The 18,929-nt window shown below is 42.3% G+C and overlaps 1 protein-coding gene across 1 annotated transcript; it reads left to right on the forward strand.

The window, feature by feature from the left end:
- The first annotated feature begins 608 nt into the window (after positions 1–608).
- LOC136516384 (phosphoinositide phospholipase C 2-like) lies at positions 609–8,452 on the forward strand. The gene is made up of 6 exons (XM_066509768.1): positions 609–1,124; positions 6,315–6,511; positions 6,629–6,764; positions 6,867–7,082; positions 7,203–7,465; positions 7,571–8,452. The coding sequence occupies exons 1-6, from the start codon at positions 813–815 to the stop codon at positions 8,262–8,264; spliced, it is 1,818 nt and encodes a 605-aa protein (XP_066365865.1). The 5' UTR covers positions 609–812; the 3' UTR covers positions 8,265–8,452.
- The last annotated feature ends 10,477 nt before the right edge of the window (positions 8,453–18,929 follow it).

Raw genomic sequence — 18,929 nt, forward strand, 5'->3', positions numbered from 1 at the left:
AAGGGAGGAGCCGCCGCCGGAGGGGAGGGTGCTCGTCGCGGAGAGAAGCTGCCACCAGAGAGGAGGAGCGGCTACCGGAGAGCGTGGTCGTCACGGGAAGGAATGGTCGATGGATCCGGTCACGGTCGTCGAGGGTTGGATGCGGCGACGGAGCGGGCGCGCAGGGCAAGGATGACGGCGCGGCCGCATGGGGGAGCGAGCGGGATCTCGCGAAGGGGAGTACACGCGTGGGGGAGGGGGAGCGAGCGGGATCTCGTGATGAGAAGTAGAGCAGGATCTTTAGCGAGCATGCGAAGCGGAGGAAGTAGAGCGACGAGGTCGGTCCCACATGCCGGCGCCTTTCATCGGAGTCATGGGAGGGTATCGCACGGACGGGAGGGAAGAGCGACTTAAAAAAAGTCACACCAAAAAATTATCTTATTTTTATTCTTTTTAGTTGTAGGAGACACGACTCGTTGCAACTCAACACCTGAATCTGGTCTCTCGCTCACACACAGCATATGTACTTAGCGTGTCAATTTGTCCGATCCATGAATGCTTGGTGACCACACATGCCTGCGCTGTCTACTGCCGGCTCATGCTCCACTCTATATATTAGGACCGGCCACAGGCCGGCAAGAACTGCTCCACCACTACCATCTATGTATCCACAAATGACAAAATCCAACAGCAGCATATACACACACATCTTGTAGCTAGCTCAAGGACTGCAGCAGCTAACAAGTCATATTCCAGCAGGAAGCAGCACGAACGCACAGTTAGCAAGAAGGATCGGAGCAGGTAGGAACCGGTGACTGGCCGGCGCGGCGGCCATGACGACGTACAGGGTCTGCTGCTTCCTGCGGCGGTTCCGAGCCGCGTCGAACGAGCCGTCGGAGGCGGTCAGGGACGTGTTCCAGGCGTACGCCGACGGCGGCGGCGGCGGCGTGGTCGGGGAGGAGGCGCTGCGGAGGCTCCTGCGGGAGGTGCAGGGGGAGACCGACGCCGGCGCCGACGCGGCAGCCAAGGAGGTGATGGCGTTCGCGGCGGAGCAGAGGCTGCTCAAGAAGGGCGGCCTCACCGCCGAGGGCTTCCACCGCTGGCTCTTAAGCGACGCCAACGCCGCCCTCGACCCGCGCCGAGGGGTGAGTTTTTCTTCAGCTAGCAGCTATCTTTTTTAAAAAAATATATATTTTCAGTTCATCAACTTTTTTTCTTGAACAACTTTGCTCTCTCTGTTTTTTTTATATATTCGTTCTAGGAATCCTATAAAAACATATCCACATATACTATGCTGTGGTTCGATTTACAACAGTATAGTTTACTCGTATATCATATCAGTATCAGCAAAAAGACTATCAATATTTATATCTGTATATATCTACAGTATATTATATGGTTTTAGTTTAGTCCTGCAGAGTTGAACATAGTCATGCAGACCTGACGACAGCATGCAGCTACCCCTTCTGCAATTGTGTACATGCACCATGCACGCATTTATGAAAAGAATTAGGATTTTTCTTAAAAAAACAAAAAGGATTGTTAATCATTACTATTTTTTTTCTGGCCACATCAACACAAGTAGTACTCCCTTTGTCCTAAAAAAAATACAATTATGGGTTACGTGTTAGTTAAAGTGGTTCACATTTGACCCAATTTCTAGTGAATGATACTCAAATTTTGCCTCTAAATTAATTTATTATAAAAATACATTTTGTAATTAATTTAATGATATGATATTTATTTGATATCATAAATATTAATACTTTTTATCTATAATATAATTGGTCAAATAAATTAAAAATACTAAAACATGACACTATGCTTGTATTGCATTCTTTCTTATATGGAAGGAGTATGTCGTATTGACCGGTATATTTGGGACCATTATTTCAAGAAAGGATAGGGTTTTATTTGAGAGCAAGACTAATAATATAGTCAGCTGCTAGCTGCAAGGATCCTTACAACCTACCTCTCAGCCCACTCATATAATAGTTAGCTCTTCAGCATTAATACATGGCGCACCTATATCTCTCACAGAGTTTCTCGGTTCTTATTTCTAAGCCGGTAGCCCATTTCTCCTCTCTCTTCTCTCTCCCCCCTCCACGTCAGCCTGCTATTATACTGGCTCTGACAGGATTAAAAGCTTTGCCGTTAGTTCATCAGCCTGTTCGGTTGGCTGATTCGTATCGTTGCTGGTTCGTGAAGAAATACTGCTGGCTGATTTGCGTGAGAGAAAAATACTATTGCAGCTGGAAATTTACGATCGTTTACGACAAGCCACAGCCAAACGAACTTGTGCCGAGGATCAGGGGCAAGCTGTACAATCCAAGCACTGTTGAGCCCATGTGCACTGTCCTTCCAAACCCAACATCATAGTCGCATTACACGTGTGTAGGACCATATGAATCATGCACGCGCTAACCAACTTTTTTTTGAAACAAACCACGCGCTAACCATCTACAGTACTAGAAGTGGTACTAACAAACCAAGATTAGGGGATGTAGTTTGGCTTTAGCATAGCTTCAACTAATCAACTAACTCCAAAATGCATGAAGGATTACCACTTCAAGTATATTATCCATTCCACAAAGAGTCATTGATTTTGTCCCAAATCAAACAATTTTGAGTATGCATGAAGGTTTTTTACTTCAATTATGCTACCCATTCCACAAAGACTGTCATTTTGATTTTGTTCCAAGCCAAACAATTTGAAATTTGACTAAGTTTATATGGAATAAATATCAATATTGAAGGAAATAGGCCTTATTAAAATCCCTGATTTTGAACAACTTCTCTCATCTTCCATTTCTTTTTCGAATGTCCAAATCGGTCAGAGACTTGGTAATAGCCTAGTAGGTAAGTTGGCAACAATCACTTGACAGTGAGCTTCTATACAATTTCTAATGAGCTTGTGTGGTCGATGTGACTCTCTGGTACGTACAAAGAAGAATCAATGTGTCATTTTTGTTGAGATTTATGTGTCACTGTATATATTATTAGGCTAATGCAACTTCTACATCGATTTTGTGATGTAACACATATTTGCAAAACATATACTAGTAAAATTATTTTACGTCTAAAAATATAGTTGGAAGCACACATTAATTACCTTTCTCCACATATTTTTTTCACTTATGGGGTATGTGTTACAAAAAGTTATAAGTTCGTACCTTCTTTTAATACGAAACACAGTACAGACACAAATATGCTCATATACATGTCCACACAATAACTATCCCTATGAGCACTTTGAAAGACTGAGCTAGCGGAGCATGAAATTCAAAAACTCATAATAGGCATGCAATGTCTTCTTATCAATGGGTATGTTGCCTAACACAGAAAGATTAACACAGGTTTTTCTATAATAAATATGGAAAACTGCATCACAAATGAGAAAATTATAATGTATTCCTTGTTTTCAAAGTTTTGAGTCCTCATGGTTTTCTCTTATGTCACATTTTCTTTTGCATATATATCCCTATTGCTTGAACTTTTGTGGGTACATTGGCAAAAATCACTTGGCAGTGAAGTTATGTTGAAGCGCTCATATTCTATTGGCTTATGTACTCGCTCAGGTTTAAATTCTTTGTCTGAAACTTTGAAGGTCCATTACACGTGTCAAGTGTAGTGATAATTTTGGAGGACATTTGAAAATATATTTGCAAAACATATAGCAAGTAGTAAAGTACTTTATATAGAACAACAAAAATTTAGAAGTATATAATCACAATTAAAAAATTATCTGACACCAGGTTTCCTCTTCATGTCATGCTTCCACAAAGAGGGCAACAAGTACTTTCTCCGGTCATAAATAAGTCAATCTGTGTTTGTCTTGGTCAATCTCTTCTAATTTTGTTGATTAGAAATATCTATAAAAAAATATTACCTTAAATGAAGACTTATATCATGAAAGCATTTTTCATAATGAGTCTAGTAATACCACTCTTGTGTTGTCCTCGTATACCAAATTTATATATTGATGGTTATGAAAATTGTTTGACTCACAACAAACCTAGATGGATATTCTATTTACGATCATTTGAAGTATTTGAGAAGATACTTCCTCCAGTCAGAAATAAGTCAATTCATCCATCTATTGTCCTTGCTCTGATTATAATTTTAGATATTAATGTCAATTAAAGTACTTCCTTCTATCACAGGCATGTTAATCTACCTAATAGCTCTTGTTGCTGATCAAGATAGATATTGTTATATTATCTTCTTTTGTTTTTATTCTATTTTTATTTTCACTGTTCAAGTTTTGAAGACTTTTACTGTATTATTCAAAAAGTATTTTAACTACTTAGATAGTTACATAGTTTTAGACACAAATTAATAATTAACCATAAGAAATACACATATTCCTAATATTGTTCTTTTTATAAAGGAAAAATTAGTGCAAAGCAAGACTGATACTTTTCTTACGAGTTCTTGCAAGTTAAGGGTAATTCTAGTACATTTTATGCAGATATAGAAATTGACCAAAACAAAGCATGCAGTAGTTGGCTAGTCGTTGCCATATTTTTAGAGTATGGAATCAGGATAGTTACCAGTGAAGCCAAGTAGCCAACCTAAGGCTCACAATTTACATATGCATGTTGCAATTTGAAAACTCATAGTGGGTGGGTAATCCAGATTAAACAATAACATCATGACATGTACTTTCTCTGTTCCTGAAAGAATTAATTTCTAGGAACTTTAGGATAGAGTAGCAAATGAGAGAAAAGACCATGGTACCCCTAATAAAATCGTGGACATCTGTTCCGTTGCCAAGAATCGTAAATGCCACTGCGGCCTTGGAGCGGTGGTGGGGAGAGAGACACAGGAAGGGGAAAGGGTGCGGCAATGGAGAAGAGGGAGTCTAGTCTCAGCATGGGAGGGAGAGAGCTGCCATAAAAGCAGAAGGTGGGGACCAGACATGCGACGTAAATGTAGAAGGTGGGAATCAAGCATGCGATGGAAACTCCGAGGTAAAATTAAATGGGCCGGTGGAGTGCCTACCTTAGGAATCGATTCTTTGGTGGACAAATTTTTGGCCTAGGAATCTATTTTTTCAGGAACAGAGGAAGTATGTGCTTTCGTCTTTTGACTATGGTTGGTGATAATAATAACCAAACTCTGGTATCGGCTCAAGAGGAGAGCTGACTCACCATTGACCTATGCAATGGTTGGGATTGCCATCATGCTATATATCTGCCTATATCTTTTGACAAAGGCATGATGTATTGCTTAATTCTTCTCAATTAAGAATAATAAGATCACAGGTGAGATAGTACAGCTAGTACCAATTGTTGTGGGTTATTGTGTCAATCCAAAACTTGCTAAAATAAACATATATAACATGCACACGATAAATTTAGTAGAAAAGTGAACTAAAACCGGTTGACATACAAGACAACACATGCATCCATATGCATATGTACCTAGAGATAAGGTACATAACTTTCTTTTTTTTCCAAATCGTTTATATAGATACACTAACGCTCACATACATGTACGCACACTCGATAGTATGAACGCAAGTGTACACATCTTACCCCTTATGAGTACTTATGAAAAACTGAGATGGTAAATTTTAAGATTAATAAAGTCACCACATGCGTTCTGCTATTGTGACAAATTATCTAACACTGAAATAATAGCTCTAGTTAAATCCTAGGATAAATCTAGGAAAATATGAACACCTGCTCAAGTGAATGACGGGAGCCTAGGTAGATAGCCTATATCAAAAGGAATCTATCCAACTGAGCTACAATTCGTATAGTTGGAACTTTTTTGACAAGCTCACAAATGATAGTGCTGACGTTGAGTTGATCTGGTGTGATTAGATTCTTGTAAAAGCAAGTGCCACCCACCTCATAACGAAAAAGAAACATGTAGAAAATTAAAGTGTCACCTAGACAAAAAGAAGGCCAAGGACCTACATGGATTGAAATGGTTAATAATACAGTAATGCACGCGTGACCCCTAATGTCTAATGATTGGATTTGGTGTTGGATATATTCGATGCAAGTTGTGCTTTACCAAACATCGCAGTTAGGTTAGGCACGCGATGATCATCCAAACACCTTTTTTTACTGTTGTTAATAAATATATATTCCCATCCCTTATTTACATTTAACGTTTTGACTAGACAGAAACTTTACTTTATCTCTCCTCGCCTTGGAAATTTTACTTTATTATTATCTGGTTCATATGACCACATATATTGTTCTTCGCAAAAAATTACAATCATATATATATTTTTAGGGAATTATAATCATATATATTAATTGCACAGATGATATAATAAGAAATACTAATATGAAAAATTGCATGGACGAATAGTGCAGGTTTACCAGGACATGGGCTTGCCGCTGTCGCACTACTTCATCTACACGGGCCACAACTCGTACCTGACAGGGAACCAGCTGAGCAGCGGGTCCAGCGAGAGGCCCATCGTGAAGGCCCTCCACGACGGCGTCCGGGTCATCGAGCTGGATCTCTGGCCCAACGCCGCCAAGGACGACGTCGAGGTCCTCCACGGCAGGTGGGTGGGTTCTGTTGTCGCGGGAAATAAAAGCCCAACCTAAAATCCGGCCCAATACGCTATATATCCTGCTCCTTGCCACTGACGACGACGACGGCGATGGTGCGTGCGGGGCAGGACATGGACGTCGCCGGTGGAGCTGATCAAGTGCCTGGCGGCCATCAAGGAGCACGCCTTCGCGACGTCACCCTACCCCGTCATCCTCACCCTGGAAGATCACCTCACCCCGGACCTCCAAGCCAAAGTGGCCAAGGTGCCTGTGCACCGATCTCCTTCTCATGCTTGGCTGCTCCGAGCCTCCGATCTGGATCTTATGGCGAGAACTGATCGACAACCCTAACTTGCTTGCTATCAGATGCTGAAGGAAACCTTCGGGGAGATGCTGTACGTGTCGGAGTCGGAGCAGATGGCGGAGTTCCCTTCCCCGGACGAGCTCAAGGGCAAGATCATCATCTCCACCAAGGCGCCAAAGGAGTACCTCCAGACCCAGAGCGGCAAGGAGGAGGAGGCGGAGGAGCAGGAGGGCGTCTGGGGGGAGGAGATCTCCGACGATAAGACCACCGCCCGTCAGGCACGTGCATCGACTGCATGCTGCAGTCTCTCTGACTCATCAAGCCATAGCCAGCTAGCTGGATATATATGCCTGAACCTGAACACTGAATTGGATGCATGATGGAAATGGAACAAGCAGATGTCGGAGCAGTACAGCGGCAAGTCGTACGCGGCGGCGGCGGAGGCCGCTGGCTCCGAGGAGGAGGTGGGAGAGGAGGCCGAGAAGAAGGCGCGGCAGGGGACGGACAACGAGTACCGGCGCCTCATTGCCATCCAGCTCACCAGGCGGAAGCACGACATGGAGCAGGACCTCAGGGTCGACCCCGACAAGGTGACGCGCCTCAGCCTCGGGGAGAAGGCCTACGAGAAGGCCATCGTCTCCCATGGCGATCACATCATCAGGTCAGGGTCAGCTTAATTTTCAGTTACTATTTCGATCAGATAAACTAAACTAACACTGTTCAGGTTCATCTCAGCTCAGTTCGACGGATTTGGTGACCGTTTCAGGTTCACGCAGCGGAATCTGCTGCGCATTTTCCCGCGGTCGACGCGCATCACGTCCTCCAATTACAACCCGCTGATGGGGTGGAGGTACGGAGTGCAGATGGTGGCGGCAAACATGCAGGGCCATGGAAGGAAGCTGTGGCTAACGCAGGGGATGTTCCGGGCGAACGGCGGCTGCGGCTACGTCAAGAAGCCCGACGTGCTGATGAACAGCGACCCCGCCGGCGGCAAGCTGTTCGACCCATCACGAGCCGATCTGCCGGTGAAGACGAGGCTGAAGGTGACGGTGTACATGGGGGACGGGTGGCGGTTCGACTTCCGGAAGACGCACTTCGACAGGTGCTCGCCGCCGGACTTCTACGCGAGGGTGGGGATCGCCGGAGTCGCGGCGGACACGAGGATGGAGCAGACGCGGGTGGTGATGGACAGCTGGATCCCCGCGTGGGACCACGAGTTCGGCGAGTTCCCGCTGGCGGCGCCGGAGCTGGCGCTGCTAAGGGTGGAGGTGCACGAGTCGGACAACCACCAGAAGGACGACTTCGGCGGCCAGACATGCCTGCCGGTGTGGGAGCTCCGCCCCGGGATCCGCTCCGTCAGGCTCTCCGACCACAAGGGCCAGCCGCTGCGCTCCGTCAAGCTGCTCATGCGCTTCGAGTTCTTCCCCTCCCCCGACTCCAACTCCAACTACATGCAGTGATCCAATCTGGTGCTGATGGGTGGCGCGAATGAATGAATATTCAGAGAATCCGTTCTGTTCGGTGTTTTTATCTGTTGTTTGTACTTGTGCATGAATGTGCTATCTGCCGGCTGCCGCGATACTGAGACTGTCACTGGGACTGTGATTATCATTATTATCATCATTGGTGTTGATAAGTGAGGTAACAAGTGCCCTGTTTATGATAAGACATGACTGGAAATACTATTAGCTAATTTGTTGAGAGAAAAAAATATTGTTTATTGAGCCGATCAATGACATCCTCAACGGACTAGGGGCCTATTTGGTTCGCCTAAATTTAGTAGTTTTTAGTTATTTTAGTAACTTTTTAATCAAACGCTATGGCTAAAAGGCTTTAGTCATCTTTATTAACTCTGGAGTTACTAAAAGTGACTAAACCGTTTAGTAGCTATTAAAGTTTAGTAGCTCCAACCAAACACCCCCCAGCTCAGAGCCAGCTGGCTCAGCTTTTCATCCGACGTGGAGCACAGAGAAAGCTGAAAATTGTTCTCGCTAGCGACGAACATCTCGCTAGTCTATTGCGCGTGTCCCGGGCACAGGCCCACCAAGGAAGCATCTTCCCCGCAACTTCTCTCCCCACGTCGGTAAGTTTAGTAAAATAATTATGACAAGTGGGGCCATGCTTATCGGAAGATGTGAACCATTGGATGGCTGAAATTGTGAATCGCTGGCAAGGTCTACGTGGACACACTCCGAGCTATCAGCTATCTCGGACCTTTGCGGACGCCCTAAAAGATTCTCCTAGTATCATGGATGCTGATAAATACGTACTTGTAAAGTGTGTGTGTTCACTGAAACGACTGTTGAATTCGGACCTGCTCCACAGTCAGTGCCCTGGACAGGCTATAGAGGTGGCCGCAAGGTTAGCAAGAGGCTACGCAGCACAAGGTGGCCAATAAAAGTGCATTGCTCCTTTGGTTTGCACAGATACTTTGAGATTGACGGCTAAAAACACCCACTTTGATGTATTGTTTATTTTTTTTGGCAAGGCGGTTGGGTTGATTAGAGCTACACAGCCAGCAACTAGAGATAGTTGCTTCATGTGTTGGCTTCGCAACTTGTAGCGAACTGTGGCAGCTATCCTTTCATGGTAGTGGTTAGCTATGTAGGATAATGTCGGCAGATGGTGCAAGCGGCAACCATGCCATGATAGCCACACAATTTGCAAGTTGCAAAGACTTGCCTTGTATGATAGTGGCTTGCTCGGTGTGCGACATCATCTTTAACGGTGGAGCGTGCAGTGATGACGGTGTGTCAACTTGGTAGTTTTATCATCCGGTGATGGTGTTGGGTTGGATGTGGAGTGATGTTCTTTGTGCCTTCTTCCGCTGAGGGGCAGTGATGTGGTCTTTGGTATGCGGGTTGCTTTGATAATTCAATCCAACTACCTGGTGTAGTTTTGGTTTTTAGTTAACTCTTAGTTATTTTTGTTGGAGTCGTATTGCTCTGTCGTTTTATCCAATCTAGATTCATCTTTTTAATATAATATGCAGCTCCTATTCGGTTCATTTAAAAAACTAGCTCCATCAACGAAAATGATATCTTTAATTTGAAGGTGCTGCCACTTCTCACAGTTACATATGCTGTTCGAAAATTCTCCTAATGTAAGAAACCTTTGATACTTAGGAGGAGTAATACTAATTTATAAAATAATCAGTTACTAGGATTTGAACACTAGTGGATACAACAATATCCTTTGTCTCTAGCCTCTACTACCGCACTACAAAGTGTTTTTTCAAGAGTAATCTTAACTTCTTAAGTGAAGTCATTAAGCAAAATAAAAAAGAAACCATCTGAATAGGTGGTTAGATCGTGGCTTTTGCAATAATGAAAATACCAACCTCATATTTTTATTTAAAATTTACTAGCTTGGTTTGTCATATTGGAAAGGTCGAAATTAGCAATACATAGTTACATTTTATAATATTCTCAAGGTTGCATGATCAAGGTGGTTGTTGTGCATCATGGCAAAGAAAAGAGTAAATCAAACAACCTAACTTCATGATGAAGTTGAGAAGTTACTCGACCTATATGTTTCAGAAAATTATGATGAATTTAGAAAAAAAAAAAAGGTGATAAGAATAATATAGAATTAGATATTTTGTTGGAAGAGTGTGGAACATGCTAAATGGCACAATCCTATAGGGGCACATGTAAATAAAGGTGGCAGCTGTCATCTACCCCTTGCAAATACATTAAACCAATAGATGGTAAATGAGAAAACGTGTCAGCATCTTGTATATAAATACAACTTGTCACTAGATAACATCTATGCAGAATAATTAGAAGTCTGTTCACCTTCCTCCATTTCACCAAATTAGTTGACACTTTATGCCAGAGTTTGATAAAATTAACACGCACACAAAAAAGCTTCATCTTAGTATAAGTTCACAAGACAACCGATATAAAAATTAAACAATACCCAGTCTCAAATCTATAATAACTCACGGGCAAGAGCAGTAAACGGCTTCGGTGGCATCACCACTAGAGTAACTCACAGGAATCCATGTCAACGAAGGGACAAGTATAGTCAGCATTCCATTACGACCCTGTCTTATGAGCTAATCATATGAATGTTAATTATCCCTTTGCCATCAATGTCAGCATCTTGTATATAAATACAACTTGTCACTAGATAACATCTATGGAGAATAATTAGAAGTCTGTTCACCTTCCTCCATTTCACCAAATTAGTTACACTTTATGCCAGAGTTTGATAAAATTAGCACACACACAAAAAAAACTTCATCTTAGTATAAGTTCACAAGACAACTGATATAAAAATTAAATAATACCCAGTCTCAAATCTATAGTAACTCACGGGCAAGAGCAGTAAACGGCTTCGGTGGCATCATCACTAGAGTAACTCACAGGAATCCATGTCAACGAAGGGACAAGTATAGTCAGCATTCCATTACCACCCTGTCTTATGAGCTGATCATATGAATGTTAATTATCCTTTTGCCATCAATGTACCAACATATGATGTTAAATTGAATTTTTGTGCTTTAAAATAGTAAATCTTATACATAATATTGGATGACGTGAATTACTTGAATGACACAAATTAAATACATGTAAATTAAACTCCAAATATCAAATTAAATAAAAAAATATTCACCGATTTGCATTATATGAGAACGTAAACATAAAATATTAAATTCAATAAAAAAACATATTCGCTTGATTTAAACTTGTATTACATTAACAAGTATAACACAAATAAGATGATGAAAATACAAAATATACATGAGAAGCATGATTAGGTGAGATTTCAGATTTTGACCCGTGCAAGATGTGTAGGAATTGCAAATTCAATTGCTTTTTCAATATCCTCTTATTTTTTGCTCAGCACCTCTGTGATTGTTACCGGTGTCCTGTATTGTTTCAACATATTTCTTATTCATTGGTGTCCTCTTTTGTTTTAACACATGTTGTATAAACCCATATTGTACGGCCTCTCCTCCTGAGTCACACTCAATTTTACGGCGTTTCCTGAATAAAAAAATATGTGAAACTTGATAGCTTACTTAAACTCTCTGCCTCAATGTTTCCAAAAAATCGCTTCCTCAATAAACAATGTAGGAAACTTGGTAGCTTACTTAGACTGAATCTACAACATATTCACCTCACTAGGCAAAAGGTATACCTTTCATTTTTCATACCAAGTCTTCTCTTTTCTTCCTCCCCTTCAAGGAGAAGTTGGCTCTCACTTCAAATCAATATTACACTTATTGTACCGAAGGTAGCTTCATTTCTATTCTACTTGGCTTCAAATGGCAAAAAGGAAAAAAAACAAAGATATGAAAAGCTTGAAAGAAGCAAATTGAAATAGAGGCAACACTTACATTTTCAACATCAGTCTCATCCAATCCTATCCACATAATATCAGTAAAGCTATTCAACATATTATGGCAGAACCGTCAAATAACACACCTTCGGAGGCGCTCGTCTTCCACCAGACACTAAGCACCCCGAAAACAAGCTATATCGGACGGTTCCGTTGAGCACACCCCAAGGGAGAACTCGAACAATCCACGTTTTTCCTCCAGGATCCAATAATGAGAACGAGTTTACAATTCTTAGTCCATTTCATACCACAAGAGTTCTTAGAAATACATTAATTTTTGCTCTTATAAATCTAAGTTATTTTAGTGTTGTTTCCTACCCAAATAAGTATATATCTATTCACACAAATTGATTTTTTATTTGAACACATTAAAATCAAGTGTCATGATAACAAAAGCTAAACTATAACATCCTAATCATAGATAATTAACTTTGTACGTTGATTTCTTAAGAAGCATCTTCACGTGTTCATGTAGAGACGTTTTCATCGTGTCTTATTACTAAGAAAGCGTGTCTAGAGGGCCTTTTCCTGTTGTGTGGGAGCCTACCAGCATGGTTGTATCTGTTTGCCTTAACAGTGCTTAATTTGGCTAGGAACTTGCAAGCTGTTTGGTTCCCTCAGGTAAAGGAAACGTTATGGAAAACAGAGTGCGGGAGGGAATGGAGTGCGATACTGTTTAATTATTTTGTTTGGTTGCACGTGGTAAGGGTATCCAATACCATTACGGGTGTTTGGTTTGCTGCTGCGGTATTGTAATCTAATTTGAATACTAGTACTAGTATAATAGTCTGATCCAATGTCTGTCGGGTGGCATGGCAGGCACAGGTAAAAAGAGACATGTTTCTCAGAGCATCATCACAAGTAATCCATGCTTATTGGAGCATCATCACAAGTAAAAAGAGACATGCCAGGCAACACAAATGCAAGAATATTTTTTTGATAATAACAATTGAAGATCAAGGCCGAGATCCAATCATATATAAATAAAACTCCAACACAGTTTAGCACCTAAGAAAGGGTGAAATGAAAGACAACCAGCATTCTCAATGCTCTTCTTCTAGCTTCAAGTCTTTAATGCATATGCAAAATCCTATCTTCCTCCACCTTCTATGTGCTTCCTTCTCTCCTCCTCTACAAAAAGAGGAGTTTATAAAGACAATAATTCTACAGGCTTGATCAAGTGCATGGTTTACAAAGACAATAGTACAGAGTATGTGCATAGTTAACAAAGACAGTAGTATAGAATATCTGTAGGCAATCAATCATACCGTTAAGCATGTTTAGAATGAACTCCCTCCTCAAAGACTCCTCAAAGACTATATGCAAATGTATAACACATTAGCACCTATTGTATTTATAGAAAAATAATAACCCATGGCCAGTCAAAATGGACTATGCTAAAAAGATTTGAGATTCAATAAAACAACAATTAAACCTTTATGGCACTATTTGATCTTCACACTTGATGCAAAACAGTTTGCAACCTCCCTATTATAACCCCTGTTCAGCAACAACCTCCCTATTATATAAAGTATTGATACTGAAAAATATATCTAGGACCATATAAAGTATTGGTGCTGAAAAATATATCTAGGACCCTTCAATAAGATTCAATGCAAGATCTGAACCATCTCTATGCAAACTCTAATTCTTCCAAATTAACTAAGAATGCAAGAGCAAGCAATTCCACATAGATGGACTGAACCCTTATTGAGATGTATGTATAGACAGAAAATATAAAAATAGGACAGGTAGGATCAACTTCAACATAGGGGATTGGGAGAGGACCTACACCGCACAAACTACACCGTGCCTATGAGGATCAGCAAATATTCGCTGGACAAGAAACCAGTAAAAATGAGCGACTTTTCTTTAATTCATTTCAACAACTTTAATTCATTTTCAGCAACTTATCATAACAATTTCTAAGAGGAAGCTAGAAAGTGTGCCACGGTCACCCCCAATTCCAACCAAATACTACAGCATGTATGGTCATTCTTGGTTGAGAAAAAGGTAAGAAGCAAATTACAATCACAAGCAAAAAATGTGACTAAATTAGCATATCACCACGGCCAGGACCTAGGCATGGGTGCTCCACTGGCCTCCTATTGATTTCAACTACCAGATCTAAATAACTGATTAATACACCTATTTACTGCTGATCTATACAAAAAGCAATACTCATCTCAACTACCAGATCTAATCATGGATCTCCAGAAGTGATCGGGTAGAAGTGATCTAATCATGGATATATGCAAAAGAAGTAGGGAGAGATGGTGATTTGAGGGAGATGGGAGAGCGGGGAAGATAACCACGACATCATACCTAGGACAAGACAGTGCAACAGCCATTGGCAGTGAAGTAGCTCGCTACTCCTCCTCATGTCCTCCTGCTTTCCTCCCCTTCTCCTCCGTGCAAGGATCTTGGACTGGAGAAAGAACATGATCTAGGGTAGGGTTACGAGAGAAATTATGCTCTGTTTTTTGGGGAGAAACAGAGGAAGAGAGGGGGAAGGGGAGCGTGAGGGAGCCAGAGATCTCACCATCGATGAGCTGCTTCGGCCGTCGGCGCGCGTCGAACAAGGAACGCCGTGGGGAGAGGGAGGCATGCGTGAGCCGCGAGCAGGGACGGAGGCGTGCGCGAGGCAGCTCTGATGATTGGTCCTGAAGGCCGAGGCAGACTCGAATTCTTGTTGGATTGGGCCTCTGGTTTGTGTTGGACGTCCTTGCTGGTCATCATCACCTCCTCCACGTCCTCTTAGTCCCTCTTGACCCTCTCCAATGTTCCTAAGCAAGATAACATCATTAGGTAGTAGTCTATTCTCAAAAGTATGAAAAGGATCGCTTAAGAACGAGCTCACCTGTAAATTGAGTTGACGCATTTGAGCCCGGGTCATTGGACCTTGCATGACGGTTGGAGGATTAGCTGGTACATCTGAAGGAGTGATGTCCGGTAATATGAACCCGCTAGGGTGAATCCCGATCTTTCGATGAGAGAAGGTGGATAACTCGATTTGGGGATGGAGACGACGTTCACGGCCCAACTACAACCATCCAAGGATGTCGTGCCTTAGCAACCGATACACCACCTCCAATGGCCGTTGTGATCTTGTGGAGCACGATCAACCAAACCACTAGGGTAATTCCTGCAAGCAATCGAGGAACAAGCAAGAACAAGTAGAACAAGCAACTCAATTGCAAATATGAAGATGCAAAACCAATCTAAAACTCACAAAGTTGGGGTTCTGAATAAAGTAGAATGGATGGTCTAGTCAACACACGCGTCTACAAGGAAGTAGCAATGGCTAAACTTTCAACAAAACAAAACCCAATCTGTTTGTGGTGGCTCTAATCCTTATTAATACCTTGGGGAACGACTAGGGGGTGTTGGGGTCATTATCCAACCCTAGGATGCGTCCCTAATGGACCCAACTTGATACATGGACCATCGGCCCAAAATAGGGTGATGTAGCACCAAAGGCAGAAAAGGTCCTGGCGTTGAAATGATGACTGCAGAAGCATCGGATAAGATATAGCCACGAGTCTAGATCCGTTGGAAAATAGACTTGATAAGCTTTCCAAAAAGTGCTAGAACGTCCCAATCGGAGTCCGTATGAAGTCGTGGTGACCGTCGCAATTTAGGACTATTTTGCAGTCCGAATTCAACTTCCAAAACATGTTGGACTTGGACACTTTCTGTCCTTGGAACCAAAGTGACGTGGTGGCCTAGCGGAGGACGTTAGGAATACTTGGTTTTGGTCCCCAATCAACTTCATTAACCTTCCATGCTTTCCATATGTAATCAAACCTTTCCTTGATCCATGTAAGTAATTCTGAAAATGAGAATGAACACACATCATGGTGCAGCATCAATTCATCAAATACATCAATGATAAGCCTCATATAGAATGGTTGCACCTTTGGTATAGAAGTGGTTGGCATGGTCATATTTGAGCCAATGATGTCCTCATCAAAAAATAGAAAAAAGAGAGGGGCAAAAGAGGAACAATATCTAGAGGAGCACATAGAGAAGACCAAAGTGAGCTGTGTTAGCGTGTGCTGTCTGGTTCCTTGTTTGTGTTGCTATTTCTATCCACCATACTTGTTTTTCTTATATCTATCACCTTGCTATCCACCATACTTTTGTCACACACCTGGTACTTGCAACACTTTAGACCAGCAACGAGAACAAGTACTTTGGACTATAATTCAGCATTACTTTCTGTTACTGACTTATGTGCCAGATATACATATTACTCTTTGTTTGCCTTCCAAGCTTCACAAATTCTTCAGATCAGTACAGACAAAGGGCCTTGCAATCTCGGTACCACTACCTCACAGGTATCACGAACCAACCGCTGGTTGTACCGCCCACTGCTTACGTTAGTAAGAACTTGGTAAGAGCTTGGTAAGACGCTTCCACTTGCTGTGAAAAGTGACATCACTACAACCACATAGTCATTTAGTAGGGATAACTTTCATTGTTTATTCCTATTTTTGTGTTTACAATGGCAGGAGGTGATCAGACTGAAGATAACAATCCTAAGGGTTTCAACGAGTGTGTCAGCCAAGAGCAACTACAAGCTGTTGTAGAGGATGCCTAGAAAAGGATGAATGAGGCTGTCAGGAAGGCCATCACTGACGCACTCATTGAACTCAACATTGGCAATAGCATGGACAGATTGGACAAGCGAATTTCCACGCTAACCAACAAGGTTACTGAGTTGGAAACCTTTGTGGCGGGCAACAACGACGTTTCTAGCAGCAACATCGATGGTCAAGACACGGTGCATGATGCCTCTAGAAACATAGGTCGAGCAGCTGTCCGACAAGAGAGATTACGACAACGTCTTCACCGCAACACGACAGGTATGGGTGGTGTCCACCACCACCACCGCCAAGGTAATAATCACCGTGTGCCCAATGATCCTTATGCTAAAATTAAGTTCACAATACCATCTTTTTCGGGTCATTATGATGCTGAGGGATATCTTGATTGGGAGATGATGGTAGAACAAAAGTTTAGTGCCCACCTTGTACCTAAGCAGCATAGAGTTAGACAAGCTACTAGTGAGTTTAAGGATTTTGCTATTATTTGGTGGAATGGACTAGCTGCATAGGATGCTTTACCTGGTACGTGGGAAGAACTTAAGGTAGCTATGCGTGATCGTTTTGTTCCTCCTTCTTATCATAAAGACTTGCGTAAGAAATTGATGCGTTTAGAACAAGGAGATAAATCTGTACAGGATTACTATGGTGAGCTCCAAAAGGGATTGATGTGCTGTAGTGTTGTGGAGGGAAACGAAGATGCCATTTGTCGTTTTTATTCGGGTTTGAGGCGTGAGATTCAGGACATTGTTGATTATAAATAATTTAACACTGTCAACCAGTTGTTTCAGTTTGCTATGCTTGCAGAAAAGGAATTGTAGGGGCGTGAACAGCAGGGCAAGAGCAAGGTCAGCACTAGCACATACACGCCACGCTCGACACCATCTTCGGGGCTGATCAAGCCAACCACTTTTTGGACGCCTCCACCAGCGAGCAAGCGACCAACAGCCTCTAGAGTTTCCGTTACACCTAAGACACCTCCCGCATAACCTTCAGATTCAGGTAAAAATTCTTTATAGGTGCCTACCAAGAGTTCCTCATCCGTTGCATCGACGGGACGCACTTCGGGTATTCAGTGCCACCGCTACCATGGCATTGGCCATGTGTAGAAGGACTGCCCAAGTCAGCGGACATATATTGCTATAGAAGATGGTTACATCAGCACCTCTGACATTGAGGATGAAGAAGACCAAGATGCAGATGAGGAGGACGGTGAAGTCCTTGGTGATGAGGCCACGATGTCCTATAGGAGCATTATTGTACAGCGGGTGCTCAGCTCACAAGTCTAGCAACCTAAGAAGCTACAACGCCATAACTTGTTCTAGATTTTCTTTGTCATCAGCGACCATCGAGCACGTGTCATTATTGATGGAGGTAGCTGCAACAATTTGGTGAGTTCTGATTTGGTTAAGAAGCTTAGCTTGACCACACGCCCACACCCACGTCCATATCATATTCAGTGGCTAAATGATTCTGGTAAAGTAAAGGTAACACAAACTTGTAGAGTTTCATTTTTCATTGGTTCTTATGCTGATTCTATTGATTGTGATGTGGTACCTATGCAAGCTTGTTCACTTTTATTGGGTCATCCTTGGGAACATGATAATGATGCTACACACCATGGTAGAAGTAATAAATACACTTTTGTGCATAAAGGAAAGAAAATTACTTTGGTACCTTTGACCCCTGCTCAAATTGTACAAGCTGATAGAGAACACGCTGCTAGTTTGAATGATGTTCAATCTGAAAATTAGCAAGTTGCTAATTCTATTTTCCCACCTAAAAAGGATAAGTCTACATCTATTTCTAAGGCTGAGGAGATTAAATTGAAGGGTGGTGTTATGCTTGCAACAAAATGTGACTTTGCTGAAATTTCTGATGATGATATTTGCTATGCTTTGGTATGCAAACGAGCTATGTTTTCGCTTGATGATATTGTTAGCTCGGTACCTCCTGCTGTCACTAACCTTTTGCAGGAGTATGAGGACATTTTTCTAGCTGAGATACCCCCGGGGCTGCCACCTATGAGAGGGATAGAGCATCAAATCAATTTGATTCCGGGAGCAACCTTACCCAACCATGCTGCTTATCGAACCAATCCTGAGGAGACTAAGGAAATTCAGCGACAAGTCCAAGACCTTTTGGATCGTGGGTATGTACATAAAAGCC

This window comes from Miscanthus floridulus, chromosome 17 (genome assembly GCF_019320115.1).
Source record: "Miscanthus floridulus cultivar M001 chromosome 17, ASM1932011v1, whole genome shotgun sequence".
Taxonomy (NCBI): Eukaryota; Viridiplantae; Streptophyta; class Magnoliopsida; order Poales; family Poaceae; genus Miscanthus; species Miscanthus floridulus.